General features: G+C 43.5%; 1 protein-coding gene across 3 annotated transcripts; it reads right to left on the reverse strand.

Moving 5' to 3' along the window:
- Positions 1-10,797: 10,797 nt before the first annotated feature.
- Positions 10,798-22,499, reverse strand: klhl35 (kelch like family member 35). 3 transcript variants are annotated; one of them, XM_062974470.1, is made up of 8 exons: positions 22,035-22,499; positions 18,911-19,854; positions 16,984-17,168; positions 15,451-15,569; positions 14,786-14,842; positions 14,388-14,576; positions 13,292-13,480; positions 10,798-11,800 (listed from the first exon to the last, which is right to left on the reverse strand). In XM_062974470.1, exons 2-8 carry the CDS (start codon positions 19,837-19,839, stop codon positions 11,612-11,614), a joined length of 1,857 nt encoding a protein of 618 aa, XP_062830540.1. In that variant the 5' UTR covers positions 19,840-19,854; positions 22,035-22,499; the 3' UTR covers positions 10,798-11,611. The 3 variants fall into 3 exon arrangements, with proteins under 3 accessions (XP_062830540.1, XP_062830541.1, XP_003225476.3); XM_062974471.1 differs by having other exon boundaries at positions 18,911-19,809; positions 22,035-22,498; XM_003225428.4 differs by lacking the exon at positions 14,786-14,842 and having other exon boundaries at positions 22,035-22,482.

The raw sequence follows: 22,499 nt of genomic DNA on the forward strand, positions 1-22,499 counted from the left end.
CCAGGAAAACATACAACAACTCTGAAATCTACTTTGACTTATAGAATCATAGAATTGGAAGAGACCTCTTGGGCTATCCAGTCTGACCCCTTGCCAAGAAGCACCCCTGACAGATGGTCATCCAGCCTCTGCTTAAAAGCCTCCAAAGAAGGAGTTACCACCACACTCTGGGGCAGAGAGTTCCACTGCTGAACAGCTGTCTCTCACACAGTGAGGAAATTCTTCCTAATGTTCATGTGGAATCTCCTTTCCTATAATTTGAACCCATTGCTCCACATTCTAGTCTCCAGGGCAGCAGAAAACAAGCTTGCTCCCTCCTCCCTATGACTTCCCCTCATGTTTATTCATGACCATCATGTCTCCTCTCAGCTTCCTCTTCCACCATTCTGTGTCTTTGCATTTCATTTTTTCTTCCTAAGTGGAGTATCTTGCATTTGTCCCTGTTGAACTTCATTTTTGTTAGTTTTGGCCCATCATCTCTCTAATTCAGTTAAGATCGTTTTGAATTCTGCTCCTGTCTTTTGGAGTATTGGCTCTTCCTCCCTGTTTGGTGTCCTCTGCAAACTTGATAATTGTGCCTTCTAACCCTGTCAGGGGATGCTGGGATAGGGAGTTAAATCGATCATCCACCACCCTGACTGTTTTGATGAGTCAGTTCTCTCTGTCTGCTCACCCGAAGGACCACTTGATGCAGCAGCAAAAGTGGCACCAACAAAACAACAGCTCAGTCATTGTTTTGCTGCTGATCCCAGCAGGTCTAATTACTTTATTTACAAGTTATTTACAATTACTCAAAGCCATAACTCTCTGGACGCATGGCATGTCTTCTCCGCTCGCCAAGGCTGTTATCAGTACAAGCAGGCACCTCCTGCATTCCTCAGTTCATGATGAAAGTTCCGGTCAGACAGTTCAAACGGAAGCCCTGACCTATTGGTCGTGTGAGCAATCAATCAAACTGGCTTGTGCTTAACCCATGCGCTGCTGGAATGCTCTGCCAGAAACACACAGTTGGAAACACCCAACAGCATAACTTGATATAACATTTCACTCTAACAACAGAATACACTAACAAACCCTTCATCTAAGTCATTAATAAAGATGTTGAACAGATTCAGGCCCAGGATGGAACCCTGCTGATGGCACTCCACTTATCACTTCTTTCCAGGATGAAGAGGAAGCATTGGGGAGCACCCTCTTGGTTTGTTCACTTATCAATTACAGATCCAGATAACTGTAGTTTTGCCTATCCCACATTTGACTAGTTTGTTTGCCAAAAGGTCATGGGATACCTTGTTGCAGGAAGGCCTTACTGAAATCCAGTTATTCTATATTAGGCTTGAGCGATCCATGAAAAAATTGATTCTAAACTCGTTTCAAAAGTAGGGGGCGCCAGTGTTTCGTTTCTGATGTCATTTCCGAATTTTGCCCCCCAAAAAATTCGAAATTAACGAAAATTCGTTATTTTCAAAATTAATTCGTTAATGGCGGACGCGCATGCGCAGTGGCCAAAAAAAACAGCACGAGGGGAGATTTTACAGGACTCTCCCGCCCTCATTTTTTGAGTGATCTTCTTCAAACTTGGTACAGTGGTAGAGCACATTTAATACTGATAGCTCACCAAAATTTGGAAAGTTTCCCTTATCCTCTGATTTTTGGCGAATTTTCATAGCTTTTATAATAAACCATTTTTTAATAATTGCAGAAATCTGTTCCTGGTTTGAAAGTCTTATTTCCTGTTTCAGTTTGTTGTCTTTACAGTGAAAGTCATTGTTCTACTTCAGAAACTTTGTTTTTGTGGCTGAAACTTTGTTAAATTGGTGGACCAAACCATAATATGTTCCATCCATGTCGCTTGCACAAAGTTCAGGCAGTGTCATAGATTTTGCCATGTTTCTATGACAGAACCAATTAGGAAATGACATTTATCACCCAGGAACAGAAATCATAGTACACCATCAAATCCTTCCTGACAGATGGCCATCAGCCTCTGAATAAGGAAATTAGTTCCTGGTTTGAAAGTGCTATTTCCTGTTTCATTGGCTTTTCTGGGCTGAGAGTGTGTGACTTGCCCAAGTGGGTGGCAGAGTGGGGAATCAAGCCACAATTGGAGTCCAAAATTCAAACCTCATCCTCCCTCCTTCTCTCTAAACTTCTCATACCTTCCAAGAATTCACATACTGTATGAAAGTTTGGTCAAGATGGTCAGAGGAGGGCAACTAAAATGATCTAGGGTCTGGAGAACAAGCCCTATGAGGAGTGGCTTGAAGAACTGGGCATGTTTAGCCTGCAGAAAAGAAGGCTGAGAGGAGACATGATGTATAATATGTGAGGGGAAGTCATAGAGAGGAGGGAGCAAGCTTGTTTTCTGCTGCCCTGCAGACTAGGACACTGAACAATGGCTTTAAACTACAGGAAAGGAGATTTCACCTGAACATTAGGAAGAACTTCCTCACTGTGAGCTGTTCAGCTGTGGAACTCTCTCCCCGGGCTGTGGTGGAGGTTTCTTCTTTGGAGGCTTTTAAGCAGAGGCTGGATGGCCATCTGTTGGGAGGGATTGGATGGTGTCTTCCTGTCTGGCAGAAGGGGTTGGGCTGGATGGCCCACGAGGTCTCTTCCAACTCTACTGTTCAATGACTCTATGATTCTAAGTGAGGACAAAAGGGGGTGGGGAACGTTAAGAGGAGAGAGGGCCTGGAACACCTGGGAATTGTAGTTTGCAAGTGGGCATAGTACTATTGGAGAAACGTTTGCTTCAGCCCAATGCTTTTATAAATGGTCAATATTCAGAGGCTTCGTTCTCCTGCATTTTGAAAGCTATTATGATGAAATTTGCCAGAATGGAAGCAAAAATTAAGTACTCTTAGCCTATCAAGTTTCATAATGTTTGACCCATCCACTGATTTTTGGGGATTTCTGAAGCAACATTTTTTTAAAATGTTAGCAGATCGATGGCCACGCCTCCCTGTCCTTCTTCCTTCCACTTTGATTGGCTTGCTAAGGCTTCTGGGAAATGGAGTTTTTTCTCTCGTTATGGCGAATTGCTTCATTAATGGTCAATATTCAGAGGCTTCGTTCTCCTGCATTTTGAAAGCTATTATGATGAAATTTGCCAGAATGGAAGCAAAAATTAAGTACTCTTTGCCTATGAAGTTTCATAATGTTTGACCCATCCACTGATTTTTGGGGATTTTTGAAGCAACATTTTTTTAAAATGCTAGCAGATTGATGCCCATGCCTCTCCCTCCCTCCCTCTTCCGCTCTGATTGGCTGAGAGGCATGCCAACATGGCTTCTCCTCTCAGAGGGGCTACAGCTTCATCCGAAGACATCAGAAACAAATGAAAAAAGGTACTTTTATTATTCAAATTCGTAATATTTGTAAGGGCAGTGAGCAGATGGTTCAATATTAATTCAAAAGTGCTTACGAAACAAATTTTTAACGAATTTAACGAAATAATGAAAAATTTGCTCTAGCCTATTCTATATCCACGATGTTCCCTGCATCTACCCAGCTCGTAACTCTATCGAAAAAAGAGATCAGATGAGTCTGGCATGACTTTTTGTTGATAAATCCATGTCAACTATTAGCAATGATCGCATTCCTTTCTAAGTGTTTGCAGACGACTTCCTTAATGATCTTTTCCAGAATCTTGCCTGATATCAACATGAGGCTGACTGGACAGTAGTTGTTTGGGTCGTCCTTTTTTTCCCTTCTTGAAGATAGGGACCACATTTGCCCTCCTCCAATCTGCTGGGACTTCTCCCGTTCTTCAAGAACTCTCAGAGATTATTGCCAGTCATTCCAAAATGACTTCTGCTGAGTGGCTAGGTATTCCTGGATGACTTGTTTCCTTATTTGGAGTTGGATTTCCCCTAATCTTTCATCCATTCCATGTTGCTGAGGTGGAGGATGCCTTCCTTTTTGTGAGAAGACTGAGGCAAAGAAGGCATTAAGTATGGTGACCCTATGAATGGGAGACCTCCAAGAGCCCCAATCACCAACCTCCTGCTCGTGCAAAGTAAAGCTTACCGAATTATCAAAGCAGAGAGCTAAAAGAGACTCTATGATCCAGTCCAACCCCATTTTGCCACGAATAAAGGCACAAAGCACTCCATCTAGCCTGTGGATGGACTTCAAGAGATGGAAGCACTTCAAGAGAATGAGACTCCATTCCAAGGCAGCATATTCCATTGTCAAACAGTTATTACCCTCGGGTTATTTTTCTTAATGTTTAGGTGGAATCTTCTTCGTATAGTCTGAACCCACTGCTCTGTGTCCTCAAGCTTGCTTCCCCCCTGAATACAGCTTCTTTCCAAGCATTTAAACATGGCTATCATGTCCCCGCTTAGCTTTCTGTTCTACAGACTAAACATGATCAGCTCCCTAAGCTGTTCCTCAGGGGGATTCATGGTTTCACAACGTTTCATCATTTTAGCTGTCCTCCTTTGGATGCATTTCATCTTGTTCATCACCTTCTTGAATTGTGATTGTTACACCCCAAGGCTGCAAGGGCACCCTGAAACCCACACTGGAGCCAGGATCATAAGCAAAGCAGTTTATTGAAAGATATATATACGCAAGCAAATAGCGTTTAAAGTCAGTAAAGTAAATAGTCCATAATAAAATGTCCTTAACTGTTTAAAGGTAAGTCCAAAAAGGTCTTTCAAAGTTGTAATCCACAAACGGAACTTGTTAGTTCCACCAAGAAGCCAGAGTTAAATTGCACTCGCCGTCCAAACAGGAACAGCCAGAAGCCGCAAGGAACAGGAACAAGATGCTGGAAATCCACAAGCTGTAATCCACATGGGCAACAAACACCAGGAATTGCGGAACCGGAGTTAAAAAGGCAAGGTATACTCGAGAGTCACAAGGCCTGAACATGGCTTGAAAGACATGAAACAAGGCACTGGAACAAGGCAAACAAGGAGCAAAGTACTGTAACATAGATTCTTCTTCTGTGGATGGCAAAGTTGACACCGCACAGAGAACAAGGAGCAAGGCACCTTTAAAGAGTTTCCAAGGCTATAGCACAGTGAGAATTAGGACGGCAGAGTTTTCACATTGAGAACCTTCCTCATTAGTGCGTCTGAGAGCCAAATGTTGACTTCTTCTCTCACCCTCCCTTCTACTCCTTTCCCTCGTGAAGGACGAAAATCAACACACTCCTCTGCAGCCTCAATATCTGGCTGATCCAACCTTGACTGATCATCGGAATTTTCCCCAATTGACAGGTCCTCTGTAACTACAACTTCAGGCACCTGCAAAGTTAATGGGCTTTGGTCCAAGTCTTGCATGGGCCGGAAATCTAAATCAAACTCCAGCTCCTGCTGAGAAATAGGCCGTGACGGCTGAGCTACAACAGTGATGTGCCCAGAACTGGTCTGACCAAAGCAGAAGAGAGTGGCATTATGACTTAGAAGTCTCATTTGTGGGGTCTCCATAAGCCAAAACAACTAATGACAACAAAAACACTTCCCAGCTGGATATGCTTCCCATTTTAAGGATTTTATAGGAAGTATACCCAGCTGGGAACTGTTTTTGTTGTCATTGGCTGCTTTGGCTTATGACAAACACCATTTTATTTTAATCATTAGGAAATGTTGCCTGTGGATCCTGGGTCAGAACTGAAAGGAGAGCTGCCTGCCATTCACAGACAAAACATTTAAGAATAGCAGAATGGGGTTGCCCAAAGTTGCAGGGTATTGTATCCCAAAAGCCACAGATTTGGGAGTCTGTTTTAGTGTACTAGTGTAATCTAGGGCTATGATTTTGCAATCTTAACAAAAATGATCTCCCTGTGGCGTCAGGCTGTTTCTGCCTAGTGGACCAATTTAACGCTCCTCGGTCCCCAAATTAGCCATCATTATCTCTCCTTTTTGCAGCTCCCAGATGGCGGGGGTGACCCTTAATCTCTGTTAATCGCCTGGCACCGCTTGGCTCAGCTGGGGCCCTTCCACGCTGCTCTTTGTTGCTCTTTTGAGGCGCCCGCTATCAATTCTCAGCAGACGGAGGGACACATTATTTTAAAAACGCATACACATACAATGAAATCTACAAAGGATAGAGAAAGGAGAGCGGGAACTGTTGAGATTAGGCACCCTTTGGCGTTGTACTCCTGCAAAACTGATGAATGTCTAAATAAGAGAGAGAGATTTAAATAGAGTCGGCACACATCTCAGTGAGAAATGAATGGCCCTTGGGGACACGAGACGCATCAACGGCACAAAATGGACTTGTTTATTAATCAGACAAGGGATGCTACAATGCCGTGGCTGTTTTGACACTGGCAGAGTATAAATCTCCCCTATTGTATTTATATTGGAAGCTGTAATATAGAAACTGGACTCTGCCATGGGATAGCGCTTCCCAACTTCCAGGTAATGACTGTCCATGGGGCCCAGGTACCATGTAGCCACTATGGTAGGACTGTTAAGGTAATTGTGTTGTCTAAAAACATATTTAAACGGCCGTAAACTCCGTAACATAAACCCCCCAAAGAATTGTTTTGGTGTGTTGTCGAAGGCTTTCATGGCCGGGATCACAGGGTTGTTGTATGTTTTCCGGGCTGTATGGCCATGCTCTAGAAGTATTCTCTCCTGACATTTCATCCACATCTATGGCAGGCATCCTCAGAGGTTGGGAGGATGCCTGCCATAGATGTGGGCGAAACATCAGGAGAGAATACTTCTAGAACATGGCCATACAGCCCGGAAAACATATAACAACCCCAATTGTTTTGGTTTTCCTACTTTGCAGGCCGTTGGACTGGATGGCCCCTGAGGTCTCTTCCAAGTCTATGAATTCCTGACAGACCAGAAGGTGCAACCCATACTCTGACCACCTCAGCCTATTCCATCTGGCAATGAGGACAATGGCAACGTGGAGGTCTGGATTTTATGTTAACAACAACAACAAGTTTTATTTCTTGCCTGCCTCTCTTCATGGCTCAAGCGGGTTACAGCATTACAAACACATAATCATTATAAAGCACTCTGTAAAATACATACAGTAGAGTCTTGTTTATCCAACCATCAGTTATCCAACGTTCTGTATTATCCAACACAGTCTTTTAGTAGTCAATGTTTTTGTAGTCAATGTTTTCAATACATTGTAACGTTTTGGTGCTAAATTCGCAAATGCAGTAATTATTACTACATAATGTTACTATGTATTGAACTGATTTTCCTGTCGATTTGTTGATGTTTTGATGCTTCATTTGTAAAATCATAGCGTAATTTGACATTTATTATTTATTATTTATTTACAGCATTTATATTCCGCCCTTCTCACACCGAAGGGGACTCAGGGCGGATCACATTACACATATAGGCAAACATTCGATGCCTTTTAACATAGAACAAAGACAAGACAAACATAGGCTCCGAGCGGGCCTCGAACTCATGACCTCCTGGTCAGAGTGATTCATTGCAGTTGGTTGCAGCTGGCTTGCTCTCCAGCCTGCGCCACAGCCCAGGCATTGAATAGACTTTTCCTTAATCCCTCCTTATTATCCAACATTTTCACTTATCCAACATTCTGTTGGATAAGCGAAACTCTACTGTATATTAAAACATATTTCCATAAAATACATATTAAAATACACAAAACAAAATGTAGGTGTACAGTGGAGTTTAAAATTCATCATTAAAACTGTCTGGGTAGGCCTGAAGAAGAGATAGGTGTTCACTTGTATCTTAAATTAGACAGCTGATCCAGCTCTCAGAGCTCTGCCAGCAATTCATTTCACAGTCAAGGAGTGGCCGATGAAAAGGTCCTCTGGTTGGTGGTTGCCAGTGGGGGTTTGACTGGTTGGAGGACCACAGTGTTTGGGGCGGATTGTACGGGAGAAAGTGATCCTGTAGGGAACCTAGACCCAAACCATCTAGGGCTTTAAAGGTCAAAACCAACACCTTGTACTTTGCCCTGAAATTAACTGGCAGCCAGTGGAGTGACTTTAGGATTGGTGTAATATCCTCACTCCTAGCTGTTACTGATGGAATATCCATGGACATCAGAAGATCTGTGAAGCCCAGAACAAACCACAAGAGTCAAGACAAAGATCCACCCAGAGGAAAGGTGTTCTTACCATACATCAAGGGAACCACTGATCGCATAGGCAAACTGATGAAGAAACACAACCTACAAACTATCTACAGACCCACTAAGAAAATCCAACAAATGCTATGTTCAGCAAAGGACAAGAGGGATCCTCTCTCTTCTGCAGGAGTCTATCGTATACCATGCAGCTGTGGACAAGTCTATAGAGGGACCACGAAACACAGCGCCCAAACATGAGCTAAAGAACACCAAAGACACTGCAGACTAACTCAACCAGAGAAGTCAGCCATAGCAGAGCACTTGATGAACCAACCTGGACATAGGATATTATTTGAGAACACAGAAATGTTCGACCACTCCAATAACTATCATATCAGACTACACAGAGAAGCCATTGAAATCCACAAGCATGTGGACAACTTCAACAGGAAGGAGGAAACCATGAAAATGAACAAAATCTGGCTGCCAGTATTAAAAAACTCCAAAATGAGAAGTAAATAAGAAGCAACACTCTGAAAACATAGGAGTTCCAGACATGATTGACTCAGGGGCAACTAACGACTCTAAACAAAGGATGCCCTAAGGCAGGAAAAAATCCAGGAGATGAAGCTTTTCAATGCTAACTGCGGTGATTACTACAACATTCACACTGGCCTCCAACTGACAAGAGTTTTCCTCTCCCACCCTGAACTTTCCACAGGTATATAAACCTTCCTTGCTTAGTTTCTCCATACCTCACAACCTCTGAGGATCCCTGCCATAGATGTGGGCAAAACGTCAAGAGAGAATACTTCTGGAACATGGCCATGCAGCCCGGAAAACATACAACAACCCTGTGATCCCGGCCATGAAAGCCTTCGACAACACATTCTTCGCTTTATCTTGTCGTAACCTAAACTTAAACTGCCTGGGATCTCATTTTGGAAAAAAGACATCCTGATAATAAATAAGTAATCAAAAATAAATAAATAAATAGATAAATGAGAGAGAAAGAGAGAGAGGGAGAGAAGACAGAAAGAACTACTTTTCTAGCTTTGCATGTGAGATAACTCACATGGTTTCTTGGCTGTGTTATTTTAATGTTGCTTTAATGCAACACCGACAAGAAATCAGGCAACGGAAAATGAGATAGAAAGATCCCAGAAAAAGAGAAGGAATAAGAGAAGAGTGAATGGAGGAGGAGGGAGTCATAGAAATCACAGAACTGGAAGGAGTCCTATGGGACATCTAGTCCAACCACCTGCTCAGTGCATAATCTCCATCTCAAGCATCCCCAGCAGGCAGCTACCAATCTCTTTTTGTCGACATCCAGAGAAGGAAACCCCCATGTATTAAGACTTTTTTTGTGTCAGGAGCAACTTGAGAAACTGCAAGTTGCTTCTGGTGTGAGAGAATTGACCGTCTGCAAGGAAATTGCCCAGGGGACGTCTGGATGTTTGATGTTTTACCATCCTGTGGGAGGCTTCTCTCATGACCCTGCATGGAGAGCTGGAGATGACAGAGGGAGCTCATCTCACTCTTCCCGGATTCGAACCTCAGACCTACCGGTCAGCAGTCCTGCCGGCACAAGGGTTTAACCCACTGAGCCACCAGAGGCTCCATGTATTAAGGTATATGGGGCCAGGCTGTGGCACAGGCTGGTTAGTAGCCAGCTGCAATAAATCACTCTGACCAACAGGTCATGAGTTTGAGGCCAGCCTGTGTCGCGGTGAGCACCTGACAATTAAAATCAAATATAGCCCCTGCTCGTTGTTGACCTAAGCAACCCAAAAGATAGTTGAATCTATCAAGTAGGAAATTTAGGTACCACTTATATGTGGGGAGACTAATTTACGACACCATAAAAATCACCCAGCCGCCGTTGTAATGAGGAAGTTGCAGTCGCAGTGGATGATGAAGCAGCTGCTCCCCCTGTGGCCGGAATCAAGCATACCCTCTGGAAGCTGGAAGCTGGAGAAGGTTTAAATTGCCTCTGCGTCTGTCTCTGTCTCTGTTCTATGTTATATGGCATTGAATGTTTGCCTTATATGTGTACAATGTGATCCGCTCTGAGTCCCCTTCGGGGTGTGAAGGGTGGAATATAAATACTGTAAATAAATAAAATAAATAATAAATAAGTTCTTGTGGGATCACTAGTGTGTGTGTGTGTGTGTGTGTTAATTACAACCCACAAACTCAGTAATTGGAGTAATTAAGGTCAACAAGTTTGGGCCACTCCAGAAAGGGTATAACTGGATAGTTTTTGTTGTATGCTCTTGGGCTTACTGAATATTTGCTCCTGGGCATAAGCTCCTGGCTTGCAGCCTATTTGATGCTGGCAAGTTTGCCTTCCATGCTCGTCCCCATGAACCAGAAATGAAGATTGAAAGAAGATATATTTTCTTATGGAAAGCATTGCATGGATGAAATGCAAGGACTATATGTGGGTTTGCTAAAGCAAAGGAACTGTGACTCTATTAGTACTAGAAAGTTTGTGTTGAGATTGCTGTTTTTCATTAACACTGCTGCATAAGAGTATAATTTGAGTTTTGCATTCCTTCTACATCTGTGGGTTCCCAGATGTTTTGGTTTTTAACTCCCAGAAATCATAATGGCTGGTAAACTGGCTGAGATTTCTGGGTGTTGTACCTCAAAACAGCTGGGGACCCACAGGTTGAGAACCATTGCCTTAGTGTAAGACAATTACCTTCAAAGGGTCCTGGCTCAGGAGGGAAATCAGGCAGAAAATCCAGTCTCGTGAGAGATGCAAAAAGCAAAGTTTATTTTCACCACAGCTGTGAGAAGGCCGTCGCAAAAGCATGTCGCAGCAAACAAAGAATTTATACCTTTTGTTTATCTAAAATTGACCAATGGCTGAGGGTCTTCCTCACCTTCCACACCCACTTGGCATAAGTGATACCTGTGACTTCACTTGTTGATTTCAAGCTAACTTTTGGTCTTGGAACTTTCTGGAGAAAGGCACCAGCTCACAGGAAGGGAGGGGCATATGCAGAGGCAAAGCTACATAGGCAAAAGTTACTATTTTCTGGCTTATGGTCCCTTCATTAGTAGATGTCTCCTTCTTGTTTGTCTGCCCTACTACCACCCTTCCATCCAGTTACTTTGTCAGTATGGTGGTAACAGCTTCCCCACAATATACAAAGTCTGCATGCATCATCAAAATGTAACACCATTGGTTCCATTGGCGAACTGCTCTGACAGTCAAGAATTTCCTTCTAATGTTCAATTGAAATCTATCCTCCTGCAACTTCAAACTAGAGGAAGGAGGAAGAGGAGGAGGACAAGTAGAGAGAGAAGGAAGAGATGAAGGAGAAGTAAAGAGAAGAGGAAAGAGGAAGAATAACACAGGAGAAGGAGGAGAGGATAAAGTGGAGGAGACCAGCAGTCACGTAAGTGACCTCACCTCAAGACCATATACTTGGCACAAAGCTACCCAGAATATATAGGAAAGGGCTCCACTTTTTGTAGGAAAGTGGGCATCCCAACTCAGTGTCCTTTTAAGATGGGTTGGAGGTGTCATGGGAAGGAAAGAAGGAGGCCAATAGACACCACGTTATCTACTCGTGTGCCTCAGGATGGTCCCACATCCATGGTAACTGGTGCAGCGCTGCAGAGGCGGCTGTGGTTCCAGTGTGCCTGTTGCCACATCCAAAGCAAAGACCTTGTCGGTGCCTTGCCCGTTCTCGTCTCTCCCTCCCAGGATGAAGATCTTGCCATGGCAGACGGTGACTCCACAGCTCTCCTGAAGGGAGAGAACAAGACTTGTATGAGTACAGAACTTACTTCAGAGTAAAGAGACATAAGCTTGTAGATCAATTGGAAGGTCTGGTTGGCAAAGATGGCAGAACCATTGGCACTGCTGTCTAAAAACATACCAATGCAGAGGTTTATTGAGTTGTCTCCTTCCTTACAGTACTTGAAACAATGACATTTTTGAACTACAACTCCCAAAACCTCTAGGATTCCCCAGGACTGGAGGATTTTGTGAGCTGACATCCAAAAACAGGTAACATTTCAAAGCTCTGGATTTTTCATTTTTCAAGAATTCCTATACTCACCAAACTCAGCCAAGACCAAAAGACAAAGATTTGGAACAGGGCACCTCTAAGTATGTGCTGAAAGCTCAATTTCTTCTTAGTAATAACCTTTTCTTGATTTTAAACCCAATTCTTTCTTAATGTTTTGTTATATTGAGTGAAATGTTTAATCTATGTTGCTGTGGAAATATGTACGTTTGTTCTGGCAAGCATTCCAGCAGTCAAGAGGTTAATTGCAGCGAGCCTTGATTGATTGCTGGAAGGGCAAATGACAAAGACTTCCATTAGTGCTACGTGACAGGAAGATACATCACAGGCAGAGGAGGTGCTTCAGTGTACAGAGAACGGACTTTGAGAGAGATGGTGAAAGCTCCATGTTTGATCTTGCGGAGGCAAGATGTGTCCAGATAGTTTTGACAATTAGCACTGTAAATATTAATGTAAATAAAGCTTCAGTGCCACTGAGATTCAGCAGATATAAATCAGCAAAGTTATTGTTCTTGGTCGGTGCCCCCTTCGCCGTTTGCAGAGTGGTCTGACGGAGGGGTTGAGGTGAGACCTGGCTCATCAATCAGTTGGGGTCGCCGATTCCCTGACAATTAAGACTATCTGATCCTCATATATCCACTTTTTCTTTCTACAGGGCCTCAATCCCATTGCTAGTTCAACTACAGTACATCCATTAACTCAATAACGCTTCCAAAAGAGTCAATTTACCAGGCTTGCATTGATTGAATTGGAATTAACAATGCCCTAACTGGGATAAACAATCTGGTGATATTCAAGTAGTACCCTAGATATGGAACTGCAACTCCCAACATTCTATCCCCCTGACTATGCAGGCTAGGGATGCTGTGAACTAAAGGACAAAACTATTTGGAGAGCCTCAAGATGTTGAAAAGTCTCCAAGCTTGTGTCCCAAAAAGCAAACCAAACAGAAGTTGAACTGCAGCTCCCAGTATTCCTTGCTTTGAGATTAGCAGGTTCAGGTTGCTGGGACTTGTAGTTTAGCAACATCTGGGAACTGCATGAATATCCACCCTGAGTTAATCCCAAGTTGTTGTTTTTTATCTCGACAGCCTTGTTTACTTGCAGGAAACTGTCCTGAACAATTAAGGTCAGAAATGCCTGGCTGGTTTACTGTGAACCTCCTTCTCCCCTCCCCTTCCCTGAAGGCCCCAGGACATTGTCCTTACTAAAGGTCTGGACAAAGATGCCACTTTGCTCCACGTGTCGTTCAAGGGATTGTAGCTGAAGACCTGACTCAGGAGCCCACCCACGACGTAAATCAAGTTGTCCAAACTGACAGCGTTGATGCATCGCTGACTGAAAGGGGCAGGAGACAAAATCCTCCATTGGTTTTCCTCCGGGTCATAGCACTGGACCTGGAAGAGGAAATAATCAATGATCATATGCAGTAGGTTGTACACTTCAGTGTGCATGAGGGATGCAGAACCCACACAAAAATGGAGAAGCCACAAATAAAACATTTCACTAGGAAAGTCTAGGTCCTCCAGAAGGACATCGGAGGGCTTACCTGTCGCACCTCAGGTTAGCTTCACCTTGCTAAATACACCAGGCTGCACACAGGTTATAGTCTTTTGTAGTTTATTAGGAAATAGGAAATAAATATTTCTTTAAAAGCAAAAGTAAAGTTCCAAAAGATTGTTTCGAAACAAGGCTGTAAAGAATAATCCAAGAAAACATTAGGAATAAAACTAGGTTCCATTAATGCATGACAAAGTCCCACAAACATGAACACACACAAAGGCTGCAAATAATCCGGGAAAGCAAGAGCTTGCTTCTTGACTCAACTGAGAAGTTGCTTTGACAAAGGTTTCTCTCTCAGCACAATCTTTTAATACCCCTTGCATAGCATGAAAGCATTTATTTGGCCTTTGACCTCCCTCTTGTTTGCTATTCTAACACTTCTACTAACCCTGAATTCCAAATGACCAGCTCGATCCAGAGATTCTGGTTTGTCAAGGCCAGACAGCTCGTTAGCGTTAGCGTCTGTCTGTATGCTATCAGACTGTGAGCTGTCCTCCCTTTGCACCTGGCTAACTTCAGTATCATCAACACCATTCTCTGCCGTGGGAAAGCCTCCCTGTTCCTCATCTTTCACAGCAGGAACACTCTGAACCTGAATCCCATAATTCCCATCAGAGTCATCTTGAACCTGAATCCCATCATCTTGAACCTGAATCACATAATCCCCATCAGAGTCACTCTGAGGCTCCAGATGAGTCACAACATTACCAATGTTTGCTCTTCCTGAGGATGTCTCATTACCTTGTCTGTGTTGGTGCTGTCATCTAGAGCACCACCAATCACATAGAGCTGGCCAAGGCAGGAGACCACTGCAGCCGAGCTCACTGCCAGAGGCAAAGGGGCCACGGTGGTCCAGCTGTTCAAGAAGGAGTCATAGCATTCCATGCTGGCCAGGCGGTAGAAGCCATCATAGCCACCCACTGTGTAGATCTGCCAAGGAAAAGCAGAAAGCATGCACTTTGAGATATCTAGTCATGTCTATAAAATAAGCATTGAGGATTCAACCGCATGCTGATCTGTTCTAGTGAGCCTGATAAACTCCGCTTTGACATTAGCTGATGTCTCCCCATAGTCTGTATTGTTTGCTGAACGCTGCCATTGTAATATGCTAGAAAAGCTATGATTGTTATATTACGTACCCAGCACCAACAGCCAGATGTTGTGGCTCCATGCAGTGCCAGACCCCTGAAAACAGCCTGTTAAATAACAAACAGGTTTTTGATAGACATTGTGCTGGTCACATAGATTAAGATTATCATGTATGCATTAAATATTGCTCATACAGACTTTGTCTTTCTCTGTGTAACTCTGAAGTACTGATGTTTGGGACAGGGCTGTAGCGCGGGGGGGGGGGGGGGAGTTAGGGGTTCAATGCCCCCCCCTGAATTTTTTTTAAAAAACTCATGAATTTTAACTGGTTAACCCAGTGGTTTCCAGACTTATTTGGCCTATCACCCATGAACTTTCTTTTCCATGAATTTTTCAACATAAATAAGTCTAGACTGAAATGGTTTTGGCTGGTTCATGAAGCAGTGAGCAGGGTTAGTTCAGCAACGGAAACAGTTCAATAAGCATGTGCAGTGTGAATTTTTGGGAAGCTTTCATTTTCTGCTTACAAGGGCTTATGTGCATCCACTAAGACTTGTCTTACTTGCTCACTTGCAGCAAAACTTTTGACCAAAACATTATGTGTGTGCATGACTCTCTTTTATCACTAACTGTCTGTGTAGCTCCGTTCCTACTTGGGAGTTGCAGGCTTCTGGAGTTTCAGGAACAGCCAACCTGAGGAAATAAACAGAGATACCTTTCCGCAGAGAGCCGTCATTTTGTGCCTCCATCGGCCCTTCTGCAGGCAGGCCACCTTGAGCCAGACGTTCAGCCGGGAGCTCAGTAGCCAGACATCTCTGGTGTTGATATGACCTCCTTTAAAAACAAAGGAAAAAGTTGTTTCCATAATGTGGTGTCATGGAAAATACCAAGGGCATAGCTTGGTATCTGGGAGGAGGGATGTGGTGAGACATTGAAAATAGTTCACATTTGGAACTCTTTTATTTTCCATGTTGCTGAAAAGCTGAGAAGCCACTCCTGAAAAAGCAATTCATTGCCCACTTTTTTGGTCCCAGAAGGAATCATATAATCCTAGTGTTGGAAGAAATCCCCAGAGCCATCACGTCTAGCTCCCTTCTGCCATGCAGGAATACACAATCAAAGTAGTCCTGACGGATGGCCATCCAGCCTCTGTTTAAAAACCTCCAGAAAAAGAGACTTCACCACACTCTAAAGCAGGGATGTCAAACTAATTTTCCTCAAGGGCCACATCAGCCTTATGGTTGCCTTCAAAAGGCCATTGAATCAATGGGTGGAAAATCCATGGATACAGAGGGCCAGTTATATTTTTCTTTACATAGTGGCTGGTGCATCCAGTTTGAGCCCCCAGTTGTTATTGAACTACAATTCCCTTCACTTTTAATTATCTGCCATATGGACTGGGGATAATGGGAATTGCAGTCCAATAGCACATGTGGCTCTATGGTTGGATATGTTAGTGTTTTTGTGATATGGAGTGAAATGTTTAATCTATTGTTGCTGTGAAAGTGTATGTATTTCATTCCGGCAAGCATTCCAGCAGTCAAGAGGTTAATTGCAGTGAGCCCTGATTGATTGCTAGAAGGGCAAATGAACAGAGACTTCCGTTTGTGCTACGTGACAGGAAGATACATCACAGGCTGTGGAATGCAGAGGAGGTGCTTCAGTGTACAAAGAACAGACTCTGAGAGAGACAGTGAAGCTCCATGTTTGATCTTGCGGATGCAAGATGTGTCCTGACAGCTTTGGTAATTAGCACTGTAAATATTGTTGTAAATAAAGCTTCAGTGCCGCTGGGATCAGCAAATAAAAGCAACAAAGTTGTCATTCTTGGTCAGTGCCACTTTCGCCATTTGCAGAGTGGTCTGACAGGTGAGCAGAGGTGAGACCTGGCTTATTAATCAGTCGGGGTCACTGGTTCTCTGACAGGATAAAGGTTAAAGAACCTCATATCCACAAGACTTGACTAAACTCTTCCGACCAAACAGAACAAACTGCAGCCTTCCACATGTCACTGTATCACAACTCCAATCAGCCCTAGTCATGATATTTAATGATGAGGAATAAAGGAGTTGTATCCAACATCTGGAGGGCCACATAAAATGGTGTGGCAAGCCAGATTTGGCCCATAGGCCAAGGTCCAGAAAATTAGCTTTGGTGCCACATGTGGCTGGGGTACTTGGCCCACCTCTACTCATATTTGGATTCCCATCCATAGCATCTACTATGACCTTTCTTGAGGGCATCTTACCTGAGATATAGACATCGTTCTTCAGGGTACAGGCTGCAAACTCTGACTTAGTATATCCAGGCAAGCTGGGGAGTGGCTTCCACTGGCCGCTCTCTGGGTGGAAGACATCCACAAAAGGGAGCTTCAAAAAGCCGTTCTTGTCACAGCCTCCGATCACAACGATCATCTCGGCTAGTTCCATGAATCTGAAGCAAGACAAATTAAGTCCTTTAGGCTGCATCATGGTGGAGCAGGTTAAATCACTGAGCTGCCAAACTTGCTGACCAAAAGATTGGCAGTTCAAATTCGGGGAGCAGGGTGAGCTCCTCCTGTTAGCCCCAGCTTCTGCCAACCTAGTAGTTTGAAAACATGCAAATGTGAGTAGATTAATAGGTACTGCTCTGGCAGGAAATAATGGTGCTCCATGCAGTCATGCCAACCACATGACTTTGGAGGTGTCTCCAGACAACGCTGGCTCTTTGGCTTAGAAATGGAGATGAGCACCAACCCCAGAGTCAGACATGACTAGACTTAATATCAGGGGAAAACCTGTACCTTTACCTAGTCTGCATCAGTGCTAGTGTAGTATAGTGGTTCGTCTTTTGGAAAACATCTTCAGAGGCATGTTCACATTACATAATGATAGCACTTTGATTCTACTCTGAATGCCATAGCTTCATCTTATAGCATCTTGGGCTCTGAATTTTAACTGTCCTTCTCTGCACTGCAAATTCCATAATTTGGTGTAATTATTACTTCTCAGCAAAAAGAGGGATGAAAGAACCTCTTGAAAAGTGCTATTACTTTGAAAAGAATTACGCCAATGTAACACAGCTTATACAACTGAATGAGGTTACCTCTCTTGTACACATCTCCTTCTATCATAACGTTTCTTCCAGAGTAAGTCACCAATGGGATTCTAATTATGTTGGTTTGTTTATAATGCCCTTGATCTCCTAGCTATAGAAAGCGAGGGGGACAATGTGATGTAGTTTGAGTACTGTATTGGACTAGGACTCCATGAAACCAGGGTCCAAATCACTCATGCGGAAAACACCAATGACCATCAGTGTCAAAATGACTATCAAAACATTGTTGTGCAATGTTTCCAAATGATTTTTTCTATAGTTTGATTCAACTGCAAAAATATTGTTATAAGTCCAGCTTACCTGTACTACATCAATATATCTACAAGGCTAAAACTCTCTATTAGATTGCTTTTTTAATTTTCTAATGACCATGGGCTTCAGTCAAAGGAATTACCCACTTACAGTGGACTCCCAGTTAACCGGCACCCATGTGGATTGCTAGATGCAGAATAAATATAGTTTCTGGTTGCTTGAAAGCAATGGATTCAAATTGGAGAAAAGGAGTTTCCACCTGAATAATAGGAAGAACTTCCTGATCGTGAGAACTGTTCAACAGTTGAACTCTCTGTCTCATAGTGTGGTGAAAGCTCCTTCTTTGGAGCTTTTTTTCTTTGGATGGCCATCTTTCTGGGGTGCTTTGATTGTGCTTTTCCTGCATGGCAGGGGGTTGGACTAGATGCCCCATGCACTCTCTCCCAACTCTATTATTCTGTTTCCCCCCATTTGCCTGAGTTCTGATTAAGTGTCTACTGTATTCTGATGCTTCAGACCATAATGGTTTTGTTTGCATACACTACAAGCACATAATATTTTCGTTGTTGGTGGCTTTAATCTCTGATTTTGTCAAATATTCTCATATTTTAGCTACAGCATTGTCATCTGGTTTGGTATAGGAGTAGATCCATGGAGGTGACACCTTGAGTGACTGCCCTGGGAGGCATCAATTCTAGTGATGTCACTGCCAAATCCTCTCTGAATGAAAGAGGAAAGTCATGGCAAACTATAGTTTGGAATCGACTAGAAAACACATCACAACAACAGAAAGCAAACAGAAATGACTGGTAAATTTTCGTTTTTACCTTCTGGGTCTACATCGTTGAGAGTTGGTTTCTTCTCCCAGGACATAATATTTGCGAGCTTCTTGCAGCAACGAGTGACACTCCTTGGACTGATGGATGATTCCATCCACTTCTACCTTCTCCAGGAAGTACAAGGGGTCCAAGAGTGGGAGTCGCACATATTCCAGAAGGTCCTTCAGAGCACCTCTCCTGGAAGCCACATCATGATGGACCCATCGCATGAGGGCCTCCAAGACCACCTCCTCTTTAGGGACCACCAACCAGTCACTTGAGAGACATGCTCCGAGTTCCTTGGCATCAAGCTCCAGGAATTCTTCATGATGAGACACCTCCACAAAACCTTCCAGGACCAATCTCCTGCTCTTCTCAACCAGGGAAGAGATGGAGAAAGAGTTGGCGAACCTCATGATGCCCAAACAGTTGCAAGGGTGAAGCTGTCTTTCCAAGAAGGTGATGCAGGCATCCTTTAGTCTGGGGATCTGGAGCAAGTTGGAGAGCTCAAGGAGGCCTTCTACATTGTCCTCCTGGATGGACACATCCCCACCGTACATGTAATCCAGGACGAGGCTCATGCTGGTAGCAGGCATGGCTTGGAGGTTGACTATGCTTTGGCAACCTTCCTCTGCCTTCGCAGAAAACATGGCCCGGAAATAGGCACTGTTGGCAGACAAGGTGGCCTGGTGGCAAGGAAACCTTTGCTTGCCCATCACCAGCACCACGTCGGTGAAGATGCCATCCTGGCGATAGGAGTTGAGGGTCTGAAGGATGTGTTCAGCATGGCAAGGCCCCCTGAATAGTTTCATGGGAAGCCTTTTGCTCCTTTGGTCCAGCAGTTTGGTGTTATCGCTGCTGTTGGTACCATAATTGGTTTCTTGTTTCATGACTTGGTACATCATGGTCTGTAACATAAATATGTGCAGGTTGAGCATCCCTTATCCAGAAACCTGAAATCCAAAATACTCCACATGAGTGGCTGAGATATAGCAAGACCTCCATATCAACTATGAATTTCAGAGTGTTTTCTTAAGTAGGCAATACTCAGAGGTACTTTTACCAGATCCTCTGAAATACAACCTACACCACATGATATTTGTTGGTGGTTCCTCATCTAAATACTAATCAGGGCTGACTGCATAGTTTCCAAGAATAGACAAAATCTGATGTTTTGGGGTATTAAATCCCCCAGCATGGTAAAGTGGTTTGACTATGACTCCAGGTCCAAATCCCTGCTTGGCTATCAAAACGCACTGAGTAATTTTGTGCTAGTTTATTTATTTATTTATTTATTTACAGTATTTATATTCCGCCCTTCTGACCCCGAAGGGGACTCAGGGCGGATCACATTACACATATAGGCAAACATTCAATGCCCATAAACACATCAAACAGACACCAAGACAGACAGACGCAGAGGCAATTTAACCTTCTCCTGAGGGGATGTTCGATTCTGGCCACAGGGGGGAGCAGCTGCTTCATCATCCACTCTGACGGCACTTCCTCATTCCAACGTTGTAAATTAGTTAAACTTGCCTCCCCACTTTTATAAGTGGTACCTTATTTCCTACTTGATAGATGCAACTATCTTTCGGGTTGCTAGGTCAGCAACGAGCAGGGGCTATTTTTTATTTTTTTATTGACGGGTGCTCACCCCGCCACAGGCTGGCCTCGAACTTATGACCTCATGGTCAGAGTGATTTATTGCAGCTGCTCAACAGCCTGCGCCACAGCCCAGCCCTAGTTTAAACTCTCTCAGCCTCAGGCAAAAGCAAAGGCCAGCCCACTCTTGCCAAGAAAACCCCATCTTGTTACAGGCCATCAGGTTGTTTTATGGCAACCCTGAAGTGAACCTATCATGGGGGTTTTGAGGCTGAGAATGTGTGACTTGTTCCAAGTCACCAGTACATTACCCTGGCTGAGTTGGGATTTGAACTCTGTTCTGCAGGGTTATATTTCAATGCTCAGACTGAAGGGACCATAAGCCAGAAAGTAGTAAACTATTGCCTATGTAGTTTTGCCCCTGCATATACCCCTCCCTTCCTGTGGGATGGTGCGTTCCTTCAGGAAGTTCCAGAGAAAGAAGAAAGCTCAGAGTAAACAAATTAGGTTATTCGTATCACTTATGCCAAGTAGGTGTGGAAGATGAGGAAGACCCTCAGCCATTGGTCAATTCTAGATAAGCTGAGACACATATATTTGTTGTTTGCTACGACATGCTTTGCGACATACAGCCCTCTAGGGTATGTATGGCTGTTTGCCTTCTCATAGCTATTTGAAAATAAACTTTGCTTTTTGCATCTCTCACGAGACTGAGTTTCTCTGCCTGATTTCCCTCCTGAGCCAGGACCCTTTGAAGGTAATTGTCTTACAAAACCAGTATGCCACATTGGCTCACCTGAGTCCCTTTTACAGGCATCATAAGTTGAAAATGACTTGAACACACACAACAACAGTAACAAAGTTTGACTAGACACTAGCACTCTATGGCAGAGTAATCTAAGTCCTCTGCCAAAATTACATATCCAAAGATTCCATAAGACGGTATGAAAGGAACTAGATAGATCCCACTTTTTTCCTAGCTGTGGGATTTAGAGCAGCTAAAAAAACACAGAAAAAAATATTGCTAAATTACAACTTCGTTATAAAAATTAAAACATATCTATTTTAAAAGACAATACTTTTTAAAAGCAGCACAACACAATATTACAGAAAAGCGTTTTTAAAAAGCCAATTCTCAAAATCCTATCTGAATGCAAACGTTTTCCAATAAAGTAACAAAATGTTCAGCATGGAAGGGAATTCCAGAGTCTAGAGGTATCTACCAAGTCAGTGTTCTCTTACATCCTAAATAAACATGAGACTTGGGGTGCATCTACACTGTGAAATTAATGCACTTTGGCACCACTTCAACTGCCAGGGCTCTATGCTATGGCATTGTTGGAGTTGCAGTTTGACATGGTCTTGACTCTTCTATAGCATTGAGCCATCACAGTTAAAGTGGTGTCAAACTGCATTCATTCTACAGTGTAAAGATCATGAAGCTTTGATAAGCTCTTATGAGCAAATACATCGCTTCTGACAGCTTGATTCCAATCTTGATTCCTCTCTTTGGAAGGAATTTTCTTACCTGTTAGGTCCGGATGAGCATCACTCCGACACTGCAACGATTAACAGCCGGACATTGTTATTCTGAAGTACGAGACAATCTTCGCAATTCCAAAATAGATGGAAATTCATCATCAAAAGATGGATAAAGTGTCCTTTTTGGCTCATACAGGACAAAGATCTCGCAAAAGCATCCCTCCTCCAAACCACGCAGCAGAGAGACAAGCAGAAGTGGCTTTTGTCCCTTATTTTGTCTGTTATACTGAGGCTTGCTGCCCAAAGGATTGGCGTGGCATTTGCTGCAGCTGTCAATGAATAGTCTCCGCAGGAGGAGGGTCTCTCCTCTCCCCCCTTCTGCCTCTAAAAGGGAGAATTTGAAGATGGCTAGAGAGAGAGAGAGAGGTTAGCCCAAGGGACAGCTTAGAGGCCACTGCCCATCTGGAAAACCAATTGGGATCCCAGCGGGAGCAATTGATTTAATCCATGG

The sequence above is a fragment of the Anolis carolinensis genome, chromosome 3 (assembly GCF_035594765.1).
Source record: "Anolis carolinensis isolate JA03-04 chromosome 3, rAnoCar3.1.pri, whole genome shotgun sequence".
Lineage (NCBI taxonomy): Eukaryota > Metazoa > Chordata > Lepidosauria > Squamata > Dactyloidae > Anolis > Anolis carolinensis.